This window comes from Leucoraja erinacea, chromosome 6 (assembly GCF_028641065.1).
Source record: "Leucoraja erinacea ecotype New England chromosome 6, Leri_hhj_1, whole genome shotgun sequence".
NCBI classification, from domain to species: domain Eukaryota; kingdom Metazoa; phylum Chordata; class Chondrichthyes; order Rajiformes; family Rajidae; genus Leucoraja; species Leucoraja erinaceus.
The window spans coordinates 72,960,676-72,978,537 of NC_073382.1; the positions used below are offsets into that span (position 1 = coordinate 72,960,676).

The following is a 17,862-nucleotide window of genomic DNA, read 5'->3' on the forward strand; positions in this document are numbered from 1 at the left end:
CCGGTTGGAGCTCCGACCCCGGCAACTCTACCCCTGGCTGCGCGGCACTCCAAATCCACAGCGCTGGGATACCTGCGGGGAGCGGGCAATGCCTTGCCGGGTCGCCGTGCGGTAAGCTCCGGAGCGCTGTGGCTGCCGACTCCCAACATCGCGGAGCGGGGCTGAGGGCGTCCGGCCGCAGGCCGCGCTGGATTTGGAGCGCCGCGCAGCCAGGGGTAGAGTTGCCGGGGTCGGAGCAACAACCGGCACCGCCCGCGGCCGGACGCCCGCAGCCCCAGCTCCGCGATGTTGGGAGTCGGCGGCCACAGCGCTCCGCGGCTTACTGCACGGCGACCCGGTAAGGCATTGCCCGCTCCCCGCCTCTCCGACCAGGTAGGGGACTAAGAATTCTCATAAAAGCCCTCCAAACTAACTGACTAACATTTAAGCAATGATTTACAGATGTTTAAGTGTCTCCCTGGAGAGGAGGCAGCCGCTACAGTAGTACAGACCTGGGTTGACCGTGGGTCGTTTCGGGTCAAGTTTGGCGCCAAACGCGAGCTTTGGTGTGCAGACGACATCCTGGAAAAAATGTCCGGTTTTCTGAGTTTCCGAAACTCCGGATAAAAGGTTGTGCACCTGTATAGTTAAGTTTTAAAAAGAGAACATATGTATAAAAACAAAAAGATAAAAAGAGAGAAAAAAAAAGAGAAAACAAAAAAACAAAACCCCCCTAAACTAAAGAAGAAGAAAAAAGCAAAAAAAAGCAAAACATAATCTGGGCTGCAAAGAGTTTCAATAATTTAAGTCCTTGTTTGTCATCAAGTCCGTTCCATCGTATACCAGTAAAAAAGAATATTATAACAGTTGGAGAGGGGACAGTTTATGTCGTATGAAAATGTTGAATAAATCCTCCCCAAGTCCTATCAAATTTAACCAAGGGTTCAACAATGTCACTCCTAATTATTTCTAAATTTAAACATGATATTGTTTATATGTTGTTATATTGTTATATGTTATATGGTTATATTGTTTCAGAGTACCAATGGAGTGTGGTCGGAGGATTGGATTCTTTCCATTTAAATAAAATAGATATTCTGGCAATTAATGTGGTAAAAGCAATCAGTCGATGGGCGGAACGGGACAGACGGATAGAATCTAACATTGGTAGCCCAAAAATTGCAGTAATAGGGTGAGGTTGTAAATCAATGCCTGACACTACAGAGATAGTATCAAAAATTTATTTCCAATATTTTTCCAAAAGTGGGCAGGGCTAAAACAATCAATAGTCAATAGTCAATAGTCTATTTATTTGTCATTTGGACCCCTGGAGGTCCAAATGAAATGCCGTTTCTGCAGCCATACATTACACACAAATAAACCCCAGACACAACATAATTACATTTTACATAAACACCCACCACCTAGCTGTGATGGAAGGCCAAAAAAACTTAGCTCTCCCCTCCACTCCCCCCCCCCCCCCGATGTCAGAGTCAAAATCAAAAGCCCCCGGCTGGCGATGGCGATTGTCCCGCAGCCATTGAAGCCACGCCGGGTGATGCAAGGTCGCACACCGGGTCTTGGTGTTGAAGACCCTGGTGTGCGCTCGCATAGTCCCGCGGCCATTCCAAGCCGCGCGGGGCAGTGATGTAGGCCCCGCTCCAGGAACATATGAGTCAATTATGCCACTTCAGAATTACATCTGTCACAGGTAGGATTTATTTGACAATAAAAACAAGCCAACTTATCTTTTGGCATACAAGCTCTGTGAACCACCTTGAATTGTATCAAAGCGTGTCTTGCACACATTGAAGAATCCTCTCCCGTTTCTCAATAGATAAAGAAATTTGAAATTCCCTTTCCCAGTCATTCTTAATTTTATCAAATGTATCTTTTTTAATTTCAAAATTTACTCATAAATAGTTGTTATTAAGCCCTTCTGATAAGGGTTCAAATATAAAAAAATCCAAGATATCGGTTTGATGTGGTAACGGAAAAAAGGTTAGAGTAGCCCTCAAAAAATGTCTAATTTGTAAATATCTAAAAAAAATGTGTTAGGTAAATTATATTTATTGGAGAGTTGTTCAAAAGACATAAAACAACCATCCGAAAACAAATCATGAAAAGCTACTAATCCCTTCCTCTTCCATAACGGAAAGGCTTGATCAGTACAAGAAGGTTGGAAGAAAAAATTAGATATGATAGGACTCGATAAAATAAAATCATTCAATCCAAAAAACTTACGATATTGAAACCATATTCGAAGTGTATGTCTTAATATTGGGTTAGTCGTATATTTATTTAATCTCGTAATTGTAAAAGGTAACAAGGCCCCTAGAATAGAAGCCGATGATAGCCCTTACATAGAATCACGTTCAAGATTTATCCATCCTGGACATTGGGTATGTTCTAAATTTTTTGTCCAAAACGTTAAATAGCGAGCATTAACTGCCCAATAATAAAATCTAAGGTTCGGAGGTGCCAAATCACCATCTTTTTTTGATTTTGGTAAGTTAAACACTTTAATAGCATTGATTCGGCCTATTAGAGATAAGGACATAGGTGACCATTTAGTGACATGTTGTTTGATGTGGTCAATTAAAGGCGTAAAATTGGCTTTAAATAAATCCTTGTGTTTCTTGGCAATCTTAATGCCTAAATAAGTAAAACATTTGGTAGTCAATCCAAATGGAAACTGTCCATAATTCGAAACTAGATTGTTTAATGGAAAGAGCTCACTCAAGTCAAGTCAAGTAAAGTTTATTTGTCACATACACATACGAGATGTGCAGTGAAATGAAAAGTGGCAATGTTCGCGGACATTGTGCAAAAAGACAAACAAACAACCAAACAAACAAACTACAAACAGAATGGAATAGAACCACATATTCTTTTACATATTAAATATTGTGGGCAGAAGGAAAAAGGGAAAAAACAGCAATTTAAAAAAAGCAGTAGTGGCACAGTAAAGGTTAGTCCCTGGTGAGATAGGAGTTTACAGTCCTAATGGCCTCTGGGAAGAAACTCCTTCTCAACCTCTCTGTTCTCACAGCATGGCAACGGAGGCGTTTGCCTGACCGTAGCAGCTGGAACAGTCCGTTGCAGGGGTGGAAGTGGTCTCCTATGATTTTATTGGCTCTGAAGTTGCACCTCCTGATGTATAGTTCCTGCAGGGGGGTGAGTGAAGTTCCCATAGTGCGTTCAGCCTTCTTGTACTGGGCAGAGCAATTCCCAAACCAGATGGCATTATTTCCGGACAAGATGCTTTCCACAGCTGCTTAGTAGAAGCACTGGAGGATCCTCGGAGACACTCTGAATTTCCACAATTGCCTGAGGTGGTAAAGGCGCTGCCTTGCCTTACTCACGAGTGCTGCGGCGTGTGATGTCCATGTCATATCCTTAGAGATGTGGACTCCCAGATATTTAAAACAGCTCACCCTACCCACAGTATCCCCATTTATCCTCAATGGTGTGTACGTCCTCGGATGATGTGCCTCCTAAAGTCCACGATCAGCTCCTTACTTTTTTTGATGTTCAAGAGGAGGCTGTTGTCTTGACACCAGAGTGCCAGAACAGCCACCTCTTCCCGGTAGGCTTTCTCATCGTTGTCTGAAATCAGGCCCACCACCACAGTGTCATCAGCAAACTTGATTATTGAGTTGGAGATGAAACTTGCCACACAGTCATGTATGTACAGGAAGTACAATAGGGGGCTGAGGACGCAACCCTGGGGCGATCCTGTGCTCAGGGTGAAGGACTTTGATGTATTCCCTCCTATCTTGACTACCTGGGGCCTGGCGGTGAGAACGTCCAGGGCCCAGGCACACAGGGGGGTGTTGAGCCCTGATTCCAGTAGCTTCTCAGCCAGTCTGGTGGGGACTATCGTGTTGAAGGCTGAACTGAAGTCTATGAACTGCATCCTCACGTAGCCCCCCCTTCTGGCTGTCAAGATGAGAGAGAGTGGTGTGCAAAACCTGGGAGACCGCATCGTCCGTGGATCTGTTCGGACGGTATGCGAACTGTAACGCGTCCATGTTGCGAGGGAGGAAGGCGCAGATGTGTTTCTTCACCAGCCTCTCAAAGCATTTTATGACACCAGAGGTGAGGGCCACTGGACGGTAGTCATTCAGCCAGGCTTACTAAGACACTCTATCCAGACACTCTTACTAAGATTTAGTTTATAACCAGAAAAAACTACTACATTTATTAAATAAAGCTACTATTGCTAGAATAGATTTCTCAGGGTTAGAAATGAATAATAACAGATCATCTGCATAAAGAGATAGCTTATGTGTCTTATTCCCACGGACAATACCAGAAATATTAGAGGATTCCCAGAGGTTCCAAAGCGATATCAAACAGTAAAGGACAGCCCTGCCTAGTACCTCGAAAGAGCCTGAAAAAAAGGGATCTCTGATTATTGGTAAGTACAGAAGCCTGAGGTATATGATATATCAGCTTGATCCAAGAAATACATTTTGGACCAATCTTAAATACAAGTGTATTGAATAAGTATTCCCAAGCTACTCTATCAAACTCTACTCAGCATCAAGTGAAATGACACATTCTGAAGTTTTATTTGACGCTGTATATACGATATTCATTAATCTAACGTTAAAGTATGAGTAAAGATTTTAAATAAAACCTGTCTGATCTTCAGAAATAATTTGCGGTTAAATATTTTCCAATCTCATAGCTAATATTTTGGAAAGAATTTTGTAATCTACATTTAACAGTGATATAGGTCTATATGATGTCACTTCTATAGGATCTTTGTCTTTTTTAAGAATGAAAGAAATAGATGCTTCATAAAAGGATTGCGGTAATCTATTCATTAAGGCTTCTTTAAGGCTTCTTTAAAAAACCTTGCATAACCAGGGAGACAGTAAACTTGAGAAATACTTTAAAAATTCCAATGTGAACCCATCTAAACCATGAGCTTTAAGGGCCTGTCCCACCAGCAGACGATTGCATGCTTCTAGCCCGGCCAAGCGTGGTGGCTTGAGGCGTTCGGCCTCGCGGGGCCGGTCCTACTTCCAACCGCGGCGACCTCTGGAGTTGTGCTGGGCTGGTCCCGACATCATACTCACCAATCAGGCCGACTGAATTTGGACGTCGCACGGCGTGGGGTGGTGACGTCATCACGCAACGGCACGCCGGACGGTGATGTCATCGCTCAACACCATGCGCTAGGCGTACGCCGTCAAGACGCTGCGTACGGCGTCGTGATGCTGCGTACACCCGTCGAGGCACTGCGCACAGCCTTAATGCGGCTCCGGACCGACAGGCCGTTGTCGTGCGGGATTTTCGGACAGTGCAAGATTTTTGGAGCCCCGCGCGATGTCGGGACCAGCCGCGCACAACTTTGTACGCCTCCGGCGATCTAAGTGGGATCGGCCCCGCGAGGCCGTACGCCTCAAGCGACCATGTTTGGTCGCGCTAGACGCATGCTATCGCATGCTGGTGGGACAGGACCTTTACCAGAATTCATCAAAAGGATTGCTTTCTGTATTTCTTCCACCGTGATGGGTTCATCTAACAACAGAGACTCATTATGTGGTAAATTTGGCAAGTTCAGTTTCTTTAAAAACTCATGCATTATTTTGGAATCAGTAGGAAATTCTGATTGGTATGGGGAGGTATAGAATTCCTGAAAGGATTCCTTAATTTCATCATGGTCTACAGTCAGTGTACCATCCCGTTTACTCACTTTAGTTATCTGGTGTTTGGCCGACACCGCTTTCAACTGATTAGCGAGTAATTTACCAGATTTTTCGCCGTATATAAAATTGACTTTTGGTTTTAAGTATCTGATTCGCAATCGGTGATACTAATAACAAATCATGTCTCAATTGGAGTTCAACTCTATTCTTATAGAGCTCTAAACTAGGAGCTTTTGAATATTTGTTATCAATTTCTTTAATTTCATCAGCCAATATACGTATTCCATTTTGAGTTTGTTTTTTTAATTCTGCGGAGTATGAAATAATTTGTCCACGAATATATGTCTTAAAAACATCCCAGACTACACCATTTGATATTTTTTCAGTAGAATTTGTTAAGAAGAAAAAAGCAATCTGAACTTTAATAAAATTAACAAAATATAGATCTTGAAGCAAAGTAGCATTAAATCGCCATTGTTTAGCACTAAACTTGGAATCAGGTAGTGTGATTGTTCGTTTCAATGGTGCGTGATCAGAAATAGCAATTGCATCATACTCACATGCAGTGATCGATGAAACTAGCCGAGAATCTATTATAAAGTAGTCAATCCTAGAGTATCCATGATATACATGAGAGAAAAAAGAACATTCTTTATCATTTGGGTGTAAGAATCTCCAGACTTCTAACATTTCAGAGTCAAGTAAAAAATAATTGATAAAACTAGCTGATTTATTTGGAACCACATGATCAGATGCAAATCTGTCCATCGAGGGGTTCAAACAGCACAACAACATAAAAATTCACCATAGCAACTTTTCGGTTATGAAGAACACATGTAATCACCAAAAATCTACCATATGGATCAGAAATTGTTTCATAATGATCAAACGGAATTGAGGAGTCAATAAAAATAGAGACTCCTTTCACCTTAGCCTGTGAATTTGAATGAAACTGCTGTCCTCTCCAAAACTTGAAAAAAATGTTGATTGTAGTCTTGCCTTACATGGGTTTCCTGAACAAAGATAATCTGAGCATTTAGTCTAGAAAGAACTTTAAAAATATTTTTCCTCTTAATGGGATGGTTCAAACCATTCACATTCCATGAAAGAACGTTAATAACTTTATCCATATTGTTTGTAAAAATCATGTGGTGTGTAAAGGGTTAATTTCTTAAAGCATAATAGTTCATGATACTAGAAGTAGAAAAATCTAGAGCAGAGCCAGAAGTGACGACATTTCAGACATTTTTGTAGTTCAGATTTAAAAAATGAAGCTAGAAGCGGAAGACCCCCACCCAAGCAAAGCCCGAAACTGACCAGTAGACAGTCAGTACGCTACCTAATCTCTTCCCTACCCCCATCTCTCCTAACAACAGCACCCAACGTAAAAAGAAGACATATTTACCACTCAATAACCAAAACAAAATTAATGTTATGGTTTAAAAAGTACGCGTTAACTGTGGAACACAAGAGCTACTTCATATTATTTATCCAAGGTCTAAATATGAAAAACAAGAACTGCATTCACTTTGTCTAAAGACAGGGGGGAAAAAAAACTTCTATTTTAAAAATGGAAAGGCTAAGAAAATTAAAAAAATTAATATATAATACCATTACATTAAATTAACAGTAACTTAGAGAAGGTAAAAGTTGTTTTTTGATACCATCATACTAAAATTCTAAAAAGTAAATAAAAAAAACCCCAACTCATCCAATTCAATTCTTAATCATTACAAAACGATATATTGTTTAAATAGGAACAGTAAATCTCCAATTATAACTTGATCAGCTATCAGCTATTGAGGATTATGGGGAACACTGAAGAAATTAGAGCATTGGAAAGAACAGGTCAGCCTGAATCTTCCTGAGCAGTGGAGCAGACTTGTAAAGCATTTGGCCAATTCCTGTTCTTCCTTCTATTCTTTTGATTTTATGAAGAGAATGTATAATTTTGTTCACATATGGTATATTTCAGATGCAGATAATTTGAAGCTCAGTTTATCTGTTGCTTTGATCAGAGTTTAATGCTTGTGTCCATTGAAATTTGATTTTTTTCTTTGAGGGTACTTTACTGTTTGAAAGTTCAAATATAATCCATTTTATCGAGTTAAATCTATCGGACTAGTGGACTGTTATCTATATTTTCCATGAATATTTATGTTGAAAATCAAAGCATTAAATAAAAATGATGTCTTGTATGAAGAAAGGAGATTAACCAAGGAAATGTATTTTCTAATCTGTTTAAGTTTACATACAGTTATAATTTGGTGAGGCTCGAGCTTCAATGTCTAAGCTTATTTATGGATGACAAAGAATTAAACATTGCTTTCAAATGAAAATCCATACTAATATCATAGGAAATTTTTAACTAATTTAGAACATAGAACAGCACAGGAACTATGTCTATTATTCTCACTATACCAACCATGATGCCATTCTTAACTAATCCCATCTGCCTGCACGTGGTCCATATCACTCTACTCCTTCCTTTTCTGATGTGTCTATCTATGTCTCATAAATATAACTGTTATATCTGCCCCAACCACCTACTTTGGCAACAGACACCTACCACTGTGTAAAATAAAACATAATTGCCTCATACATCTCCTTTTAAACTTTTTCCGTTTCACTCAAACCCTCCAGTATTTGACATTTTTACTCGAGAAAAGGACATGCAGTTCTTCCCTACTGACTATTTACACCGCCTCTCATAATTTGACATATTTTGAATAGGTCGACCCTTGGCCTCCGACACTCAGGAGAAAAGAATCAGAAGTTTATCCAATCTCCCCATATAGACAATATAATTCAAAAAGACAACCTGGTAAATCTTCGCATCACCGAAGCTTCACCTTTCCAATAATGGGTTGACCAGAACAGCACCCAATAATCCAATTTAAGCTCAGGTTTTTTATACAGTTGCAACATGACTTGCCAACTATTATACTCAGTTTAGGAATGAAGTGCAGATTCTGGTTTACACCAAAGATAGACACAAAATGCTGGAGTAACCCCAAGCAGTCTTTTTAGGTCTGAACCTTCTTCAGACTAAGCAAAGACGTTCCTCCCTCGACTCCATGGGACCCCAACAGTTTTTAGGTAAGGCCTCCCTTGCATTTCCTCCCTTATCTGCTGTATCCTTTGTTCTCGGTGTGGACCAAGCACAGACCGGGAGATTGTTTCGCTGAACACCTACGCTCACTCTGCCTTGGCCTACATGATCTCCCAATTGCCAAACATTTTAACACCCCTTCCCATTCCCATACTGCCCTTTTTGTTCTAGGCCTCCTCCACTGTCAGAGTGAGGCCACATGCAAATTTGAGGAACAGCACCTCATATTTTGCCAGCTTCTAAGTTGTCCCTGCCTTCCCTCTGGAAACCTCCTCACTCCCATCAGATGCCGAGTTCCTAGAGCCCTGGTTAAATGCGGCCGGTCACGGTTAAGTCTGTGAAACCAGCTGCATCAGTGACTGTGAGTAGCATTAACGAAAGAAAGGACCATTCCGCCTATTGTAGCGGGTAGCTGTTCATGAGGAGTGAGAGAGAGAGAGAGAGTGGAGGAGTGCGGGGCGAGATTTAATTTCCAGCGGCATGTAAATGATGGACCCACAAGGGTTGACACTGCAATGGCAGTAACAAAAGCGAGAGTCTGTTTCAACAGTTTGTTTATTTTCAGCTGAGTTAAAAAAATAAAACACAAAGTGACCTGAATGATCACTGCACTTACTGCCAATGTCCTACATACTGCCATTGATAAAGTTATATTACTATACCACAAGGAGTGAACAAATCCAAATATATCACAGAAAACTATAAAAGTTTGTTTGCCGAAGTTCTTACTAGCAACACCAATAACTGCAATGAGCGTATAACTGTAATACCAGTGTTTCAAACTAACCGCTTAAAGCAATATTATGTCTACTGAACATAGCAGTTAGTTAGAGACACTGGTATAACAGTTCTACGATCCGAAGTATAAAACAATAAAACACCGAAGCATAAAGCAATAAAACCAACAAAATCATCATAGTTTTGTACAAATGAACCATAAATACACGTAGTTAATAGTTTTGAAACCTGTGTTTTCTTACCTCGAAGCAAAACTGGAAATATACGGATGAAACGCACTTCGGTATACACACAGCAGCTCAGCTGGCGAGAATTTTTTATCGCGAGTGACCTATAACCTAGGCATGCGCAGTTGAAATACCGAACTCGCTATTGAAAATGTTTGGATTTACATTCAGAAATTAGTGAGGTTTGGTTGTGATAAGTATTTGAATGTAGGACAGTGGGACACTGGTTGGTTAGGATCATAGTCTTGTGATACAGATTATCTAACATTTAACATAAGACAAGTTGAAGTTTTTGCTCAATACAAATCACAATATAATTTTTCTGACGGTGCAGCAATGATTTTACGAGAATAAATGAGTTGTTTAGAATATGAATATTCCAGGTTCACGTCTTGGTCTGAACCAGTTGCCAATCCGTTGAAACAGAAGCTGGAACATTTTGTAGGGATTGCTTACTTTTGTAAATGTAAGCAGTTTTGCTAAATACAATATATGAAAAACACTTTCATATATGAAATATATGAAAAACAGCAATGTACAGTAATTTCTTTCAATGGGCTATTAAATGGATTTCAAAATGAGCAAAAAATGAGGACAAATAATAGAAAAATGGAAAGTAGTGAAGAAAAAAGTGCACAAAAGCACAAATGTTTTGGGTGATTCAGGGACCAGAAATTAATTCCCATTAACTGTGACTGCAAATTCTAGTTCTCTATATCCAAAATATGCCTATTAGCAGGACATCTAATGTGAAATTGAATGGTTGAAATGTAAATCAACCAAACATTTAAATTGTATATTTATTTTGCATTTCCAACACTTATAAATAGAATTTTGTACATAGATCTTGCTAAATGTCTGTTTCCTTTTGTTTTTGAAAGAGCAGCCAGCGGTTGGTTCTTTGTTACTGCTCTTCTCTACTGCTGTTTCATCCTAAATGATCCTAGTGCAGTTTTCCATTGGGTGTGTGGCTCCCAGTGCATCCACATGACATGCTACTCTGTAGTACAACAAGGTCTAAAGGTGCAAAGTCTGGGAAGTCATAAATATGCAACATACCTGAGAAGCATCATAAGCAAATTAACACTTAAAAAAAAAAAATTCATGCCATTATATTAAATTAATAAATAGAATTGTCTTCCAAGCAAATATTTTCAATTGGACTAGAATGCTTAATCCTGGTGTGAACTGATGCAAGTTCAGTAGACCAAGTCAAGTCAAGTCAAGTTTATTTGTCACATACACATACGAGATGTGCAGTGAAATGAAAGTGGCAATGCTCGCGGACTTTTGTGCAAAAGACAAACAACCAACCAACCAAACAAACTATAAACACAATCATAACACACATATTCTTTTACATAATAAATAATGGAAGGAAAAACGTTCAGTAGAGTTAGTTCCTGGTGAGATAGGCGTTGACAGTCCGAATGGCCTCTGGGAAGAAACTCCTTCTCAACCTCTCCGTTCTCACCATATGGCAACGGAGGCGTTTGCCTGACCGTAGCAGCTGGAACAGTCCGTTGCAGGGGTGGAAGGGGTCTCTCATGATATTGTTGGCTCTGGAGATGCACCTCCTGATGTATAGTTCCTGCAGGGGGGGCAAGTGACTTCACTCCCATAGTACGTTCGGCCGAACGCACTACTCTCTGCAGAGCCTTCTTGTCCTTGGCAGAGCAATTCCCAAACCAGATGGTAATGTTCCCGGACAAGATGCTTTCCACTGCCACTGCCTAGAAGCACTGGAGGATCCTCGGAGACACTCTGAATTTCCTCAATTTCCTGAGGTGGTAAAGGCGCTGCCTTGCCTTACTCACGAGTGCTGCGGCGTGTGATGCCCATGTCATATCCTCGGAGATGTGGACTCCCAGATATCAGACACTCCCAGTGTCCAAGCCTAAGAACTGGAACCTCTGTGGAAGTTTGCTGTGTCCTGTTGAACTACATATGGGAGTTCACTGGTGCAACGAAAAAGTAGCCAGCACCAAAAGTGGCATGATGCCTTTTCCAGCTTATACTTTTAGCAGCGCTGGACTTGCAGACTTCCACAGAAGAACTGGTGCCCAGGCAGAAGATCTGCTTTCATGCAACCATGTACACTTTTCAGTCAACTATTTAACTTGGTAATTTTAAAATAATTAAATAATTTAATCAAAATGTAAATATGTAACAGCCTGTTATTTTAATGGTAGGTTTTTGATGTATTATTTGTTCCCACAGATCAGACCACTTGAAATGCCTGAGAACTGTTTCTGGATAAAAGCAAAAGAAGATAAATATGAAAGTCCGGACCTGTTTGCTCGGATAAGTGAAATATTTGGAGCACAGAAACGAGGTATTGGGTTGATTTTTAACACAAATGTTTCTGTTTGTGTAGTACCCAAAGTATTCAGAACTAGTTTTACATCTGGATCTTTGCGGAAAAGTATATCTCATTTTATCCTTTCAGAGCTGAGCATGTTTTTTTAGAATTTGAAAATAACATATCTGGCAGGCTGATGTACACAATGTTGTGAAATGCCCTCCAGCTTTCCATGATCATAAACATTGCTCATACATTGTCTGCAGGTGATGCCTGCCATTCATGCAGAGGGAGATCTGCATAAATCTTGAGACTTGGATCAACATAACTTAGAGGACCTATCTGAGTAGGTTTGAACCTCTACAGGCAGGCATTGGGAAGAGGCTTCAGGCATAATACAAGTTTAAAAAAAAAGGTCTTTATGATGCTCGCAGGCTCTGATCCTAGAAGTACATCCTTTTCATTAACCCTACCCCACTAATTGCAGAAACACATCTAATTGACATGGTCCTAATTTAACTACAGACTTTTTTTGAATGTCACAAGATTATTTTAAATTTTAGTAATCACAGTATCCCCAGCAATGCCACAAGACACTTGTTGGGAACTGGAAAGGCAGAATCCTTGTAATATATGTGACATGATAGAACTGCAGATATTTATTATTTTTTTGGGGGTATATTTTAGTTTCATTTTGCCTCATGAAAATTGATTTAACCAAGGGACAATTCATTTTCATTTGATTCTAAACAATTTTTGTGTTAAATCTGAATTAAATCAAAAATCAATTTTTGAATTGTTTTGAATGAAATAAGATTTCAATGAAGAGAGTGATTGAAAAATAGTTCTATTCATATTTATATTTCTTTAACATACAAAGTTTCATTACTGGACCAAGAATATACTCGTAAGTTGTTTAGTATATTTCACCATTCACTTGGATCCTGGCAGAACTGTACCTCAATTCCACTTCATGACAGCATTATCGGTGGAATACTGACACCCTTGGTTCTAAACTAGGGAATATCACTCGCCAAATCCTACCATCAGCAAACAGATTTATTCATCTCTATTCTCATTCTTTTGACTAACAGCGAATGATGGAATAATTTCACAAGTTTACTTTAAAATGTATGCGTACTCATGTTTGTCGCTAGTTTGTTGTGCAACTGATGATTTTTATTTTAAAGCAAAATATAAATGCAACATTGTGGCGGCTCCTAAGGGTCGTCCCATTATACTGCCGAACCCCTCGGCACAGGAGTGGTGCAGTCCGGAGGCGGTCCTTAGCCGGAGGGTATAAAAGGCAGGGTTTGGGTGCCATCTTTCCCCTGGTTTCGTCTTCCCCTGAACCGGGAGGAAATAAAGTAAAGTGCTTCTCAAACTGCGGACTACTTGCCTCATTTTGAGACCCACGCACTACATTGGTGACCCCCGACGCTCCATTGGCATCATGATGGAGACCGAACAAAGCCCTACCTCCTCACACGCCAGCCCGACCCTGTCTCTGGACGCGGTCTCCGTGAAACTGCCCAGCTTCTGGACCACACGGCCGCTCATCTGGTTCCAGCAGGCGGAGGCCCAGTTCAACCTGCGGGGCATCACGGTCGATGCCACCCGTTTCTATTACCTGGTGGGAGCCCTCGACCAGGATGCGGTGGAAGAAGTATCGGACTTCCTCGCAGCCCCCCCGGACAATAACAAATACCTCGGCCTGAAACAGCTCCTGCTCCAAATTTACGGACTAAGTAGGATGGAGCGGGCAGGTAGGATCCTGCATATGGGTGGCCTGGGCGACCGGCGGCCATCTACCCTCCTAAAGGAAATGGTGGCGTTATTAGACGGGCACACGCCGTGCCTGTTGTTCGAGTACACTTACCTGCATCTGCTGCCGGCCTACATTCGATTGCAACTCACCGACGCCTCGTTTGCCGACCTTCGGGCCCTCGGGAGGCGCGCCGACGCCATGTGGATGGCGCGCCCTGATGACGTCAGCGCGCTGGGCGTCAGCAGAGACGAGGTCGCGCTGAGGTCGACGCGCCCGGATGACGTCAACGCGCTGGCCGTCGGCAGGCACGCCGATGACGTCAACGCGCTGGCCGTCGGCAGGCACACCGATGACGTCACCCCAGCAGCTCCCGATTTCCTCCGGTGGGGCGGGGGAGCTGTGGAAGGAGTGACAGCTCCAGCCCGACGGCCCGCTCGATTACCCCCAGCGGCAGTGAGGGGTACTGCACCTGCAGTCCAGCGCCAGCAAGCTGCAGGCACCACCAGCAGGGGCAGGCAAGCTCAAAATAGCACAAACACAAGGAGCTGGTGCTATTTCCATCAGCGCTGGGGTGCTGCAGCACGACAATGCCGCCAGCCATGCACGTTCCCGGGAAACGCCTGGGCCGGCTGCCAATAGTCCCCGCGGTGGCCGGCCAAATTCACCGCCTTTTCGCTTGGGATCGGCGCTCCGGGACCCGCTTCCTCGTGGATACAGGTGCGGAGCTCAGCGTCCTGCCCCCTTCGCTGGCCGACATTCGTTCCGGTAAGCGGGGGCCCGTCCTCACCGCGGCGAACGGCAGCCCCATCCGCACATATGGACTGCGCATGGTTCCCATCGTGCTCGGCTCCTGCCATTTTTCATGGAACTTTACCGTTGCCGACGTCTCCCAACCATTGCTCGGGGCCGATTTTCTCCGGACGCATTCCCTCATGGTGGACGTCGGGCGTCAGCGTTTGGTCAACGCCACTACAATGGAGCCGATCACGTTGCGCTTGGGTCAACCGGTGGGACGGCCACTGGCGTCCGTGGACTCCCGATACGCACGAATCTTGGCTGCGTTCCCGGACATTCTCACTCCGCAGTTTCATTCAGCAACCCCCAGCCACGGAGTTGTACATTATATCCCGACTACCGGCCCACCCCTCCATGCACGAGCACGACGACTGCCACCAGATAAACTGCGTCTGGCACGGCGGGAATTCCGCACGATGGAGGCCTTGGGGATCGTCCGCCCTTCGAGCAGCCCTTGGGCGTCCCCACTCCACATGGTCCCTAAGTCAAGCGGGGGCTGGCGACCTTGTGGGGATTACCGACGGCTGAACGCTGCAACAACAGCGGATCGATACCCCGTACCCCACATCCAGGACTTCACGGCCCATTTGGCTGGGGCCACATTTTTTTCAAAAGTGGATCTGGTGCGGGGTTATAACCAGATCCCGGTTCACCCGGATGACGTACCCAAGACGGCTATCATCACGCCATTCGGGCTTTACGAGTTTACTCGGATGCCGTTCGGCCTCAAAAACGCTGCACAGGCCTTTCAGCGCCTCATGGACGGGGTTTGTCGTGACCTCGAATTCGTGTTCGTGTACCTGGACGACATCCTGGTGGCCAGCCGCTCGCAGCAGGAACACTGCGCTCACCTTCGACAGCTCTGTCAGCGGCTCAGCGAGCATGGTTTGGCCATCAACCTGGACAAGTGCCGTTTTGGGGTCAACGAAATTGACTTTCTCGGCCACCGCGTGACTGCGCAAGGCGCGGTTCCCCTACCTGACAGGGTTGACGCCGTCCGTCGGTTTCCCCGCCCACGCACGGTGCGTGGCCTGCAGGAATTTGTCGGCATGGTGGCATTCTACCATCGTTTCGTGCCATCCGCGGCCCACATCATGCGGCCCCTGTATCAACTTCTGGCGGGTGGGCAGCAGAAGAGCGTTGAGTGGACCCACGAGGCGGAGGCAGCTTTCGACGGCGCGAAGGAGGCCCTTGCTCGGGCCGTGCTGCTGGTGCACCCGCGGGAAGATGCCCCGACTGCTCTCACTGTGGATGCCTCGGAGTCGGCAGTTGGTGCTGTACTGGAGCAGCTGACGGGCGGAGTTTGGCGGCCTCTGGCCTTCTTCAGTCGGCACCTCAACCGCGCGCAGACCAAGTACAGTGCGTTCGATCGTGAGCTCCTGGCTCTGTACCTGGCTGTGCGCCATTTTCGTTACTTCCTGGAGGGCCGCCCGTTCACCGCCTACACCGACCATAAGCCGCTCACTTTCGCCCTGCAGAAGGTTTCCGACCCCTGGTCCGCACGTCAGCAGCGGCAGTTGGCTTACATCTCCGAGTACACCACAGCCATCCGCTACGTCAAGGGGAAAGAGAACCGGGTGGCCGCCGCATTGTCCCGCCCTGCTATAAATGCCGTGTTCGAGGTGGCGCCCGGATTGGACTATTCTGCTCTGGCGGCGGCACAGCTCACGGACGACGAGGTGCCCACCTACCGGACTGCCATCTCCGGACTCCGTCTTGAGGATGTCCCTCTCGGTCCTGGGGGTATGACAATCCTGTGCGATGTGTCGTCCGGTCAGCCGCGCCCCATCGTCCCTGCCACCTGGCGCCGGAGAGTGTTCGAGGTCATCCACGGACTGGCTCACCCATCAATCCGGGCGACAACGGCACTGGTGGCAGCTCGCTTCATGTGGCACGGTCTGCGCAAGCAGGTTGCCCATTGGGCTCGCACCTGCATCCCGTGCCAGACAGCAAAGATCCAGCGCCATGTCCGCGCACCTCTCCAGGAGTTCGGTCTACCTCACCGGCGGTTCGACCATCTCCACGTGGACATTGTGGGGCCCCTTCCACCGTCCCGGGGCATCACCCACCTTTTGACCATGGTGGACCGCTTCACGCGGTGGCCGGAGGCCATTCCGTTGGCTGACACCTCATCGGCTACGTGTGCTCGTGCGTTGTCCGCGCACTGGATTGCTCGCTTCGGGGTGCCGGCGCACATCTCCTCCGACCGGGGGCCACAGTTCACCTCCGAGCTGTGGTCAGCCATGGCTCGCTTGCTGGGGGTGCAGCTGCACCACACCACGGCTTACCACCCGCAGGCTAACGGTCTGGTGGAGAGGTTCCACCGGCAGCTGAAGGCGGCATTGAAGGCACGGCTCACCGGCCCGGACTGGATGGACGAGTTGCCGTGGGTCATGCTGGGCATCCGGACCGCTCCCAAAGAGGACTTGGCCTCATCATCGGCGGAGCTGGTGTACGGGTCGACACTCACAGTGCCCGGGGAGTTCGTGCCGTCGGCGCCGGAGCAGCAGGAAACGCCCTCCTCCACCCTTCAACACCTTCGCAAGCGAGTTGGCAGGCTCGCACCCGTCCCGACATCCCGCCATGGGACATTTCGCCCACACGTGCCAATGGCCCTCACGGACTGCCCATACGTCTTCCTGCGCCGTGATGCCCACCGGACGCCACTTCAGAGGCCGTACGAGGGCCCGTTCCGGGTGCTGGAACACGGGCAGTCGACTTTTGTCCTGGACATGGGGGGCCGGCCGGAGGCCGTGTCGATTGACCGTTTAAAGCCGGCGCACCTGGACATTGACCAGCCGGTGCTGGTTGCTCAACCTCGGCCCCGAGGGCGTCCCCCCTCACGACTCCCTCCACCTGTCACTCCACCTGTCCTCCCGCCGGTCCCTCCACCTGTCCCTCCACCTACGCCCCCGCAAGCCCCGGGATCTGCTGACTTCCGCACGCGGGCCGGCCGGGTCGTGCGCCCGCCGGTGCGTTTTGTGCCTCTGGTTCTGGGGGGGGGGTCCTGTGGCGGCTCCTAAGGGTCGTCCCATTATACTGCCGAACCCCTCGGCACAGGAGTGGTGCAGTCCGGAGGCGGTCCTTAGCCGGAGGGTATAAAAGGCAGGGTTTGGGTGCCATCTTTCCCCTGGTTTCGTCTTCCCCTGAACCGGGAGGAAATAAAGTAAAGTGCTTCTCAAACTGCGGACTACTTGCCTCATTTTGAGACCCACGCACTACAACATCATGTACTTCTCAATATAATAGCCTGAGATGTAGAGTAGGGGAATGATAAG

At 45.8% G+C, this 17,862-nt stretch overlaps 1 protein-coding gene across 2 annotated transcripts in view; it reads left to right on the plus strand.

Annotated features, from left to right (window-relative positions):
• Window positions 1-17,862, plus strand: part of LOC129698312 (protein diaphanous homolog 3-like) — a 463,901-nt gene that overhangs the window by 161,006 nt on the left and 285,033 nt on the right. For both annotated transcript variants that reach the window (XM_055637392.1, XM_055637391.1), the window contains exon 17: window positions 11,940-12,054. In XM_055637392.1, coding sequence (XP_055493367.1) covers window positions 11,940-12,054 — 115 coding nt within the window. The remainder of the gene's footprint in view (window positions 1-11,939; window positions 12,055-17,862) is intronic.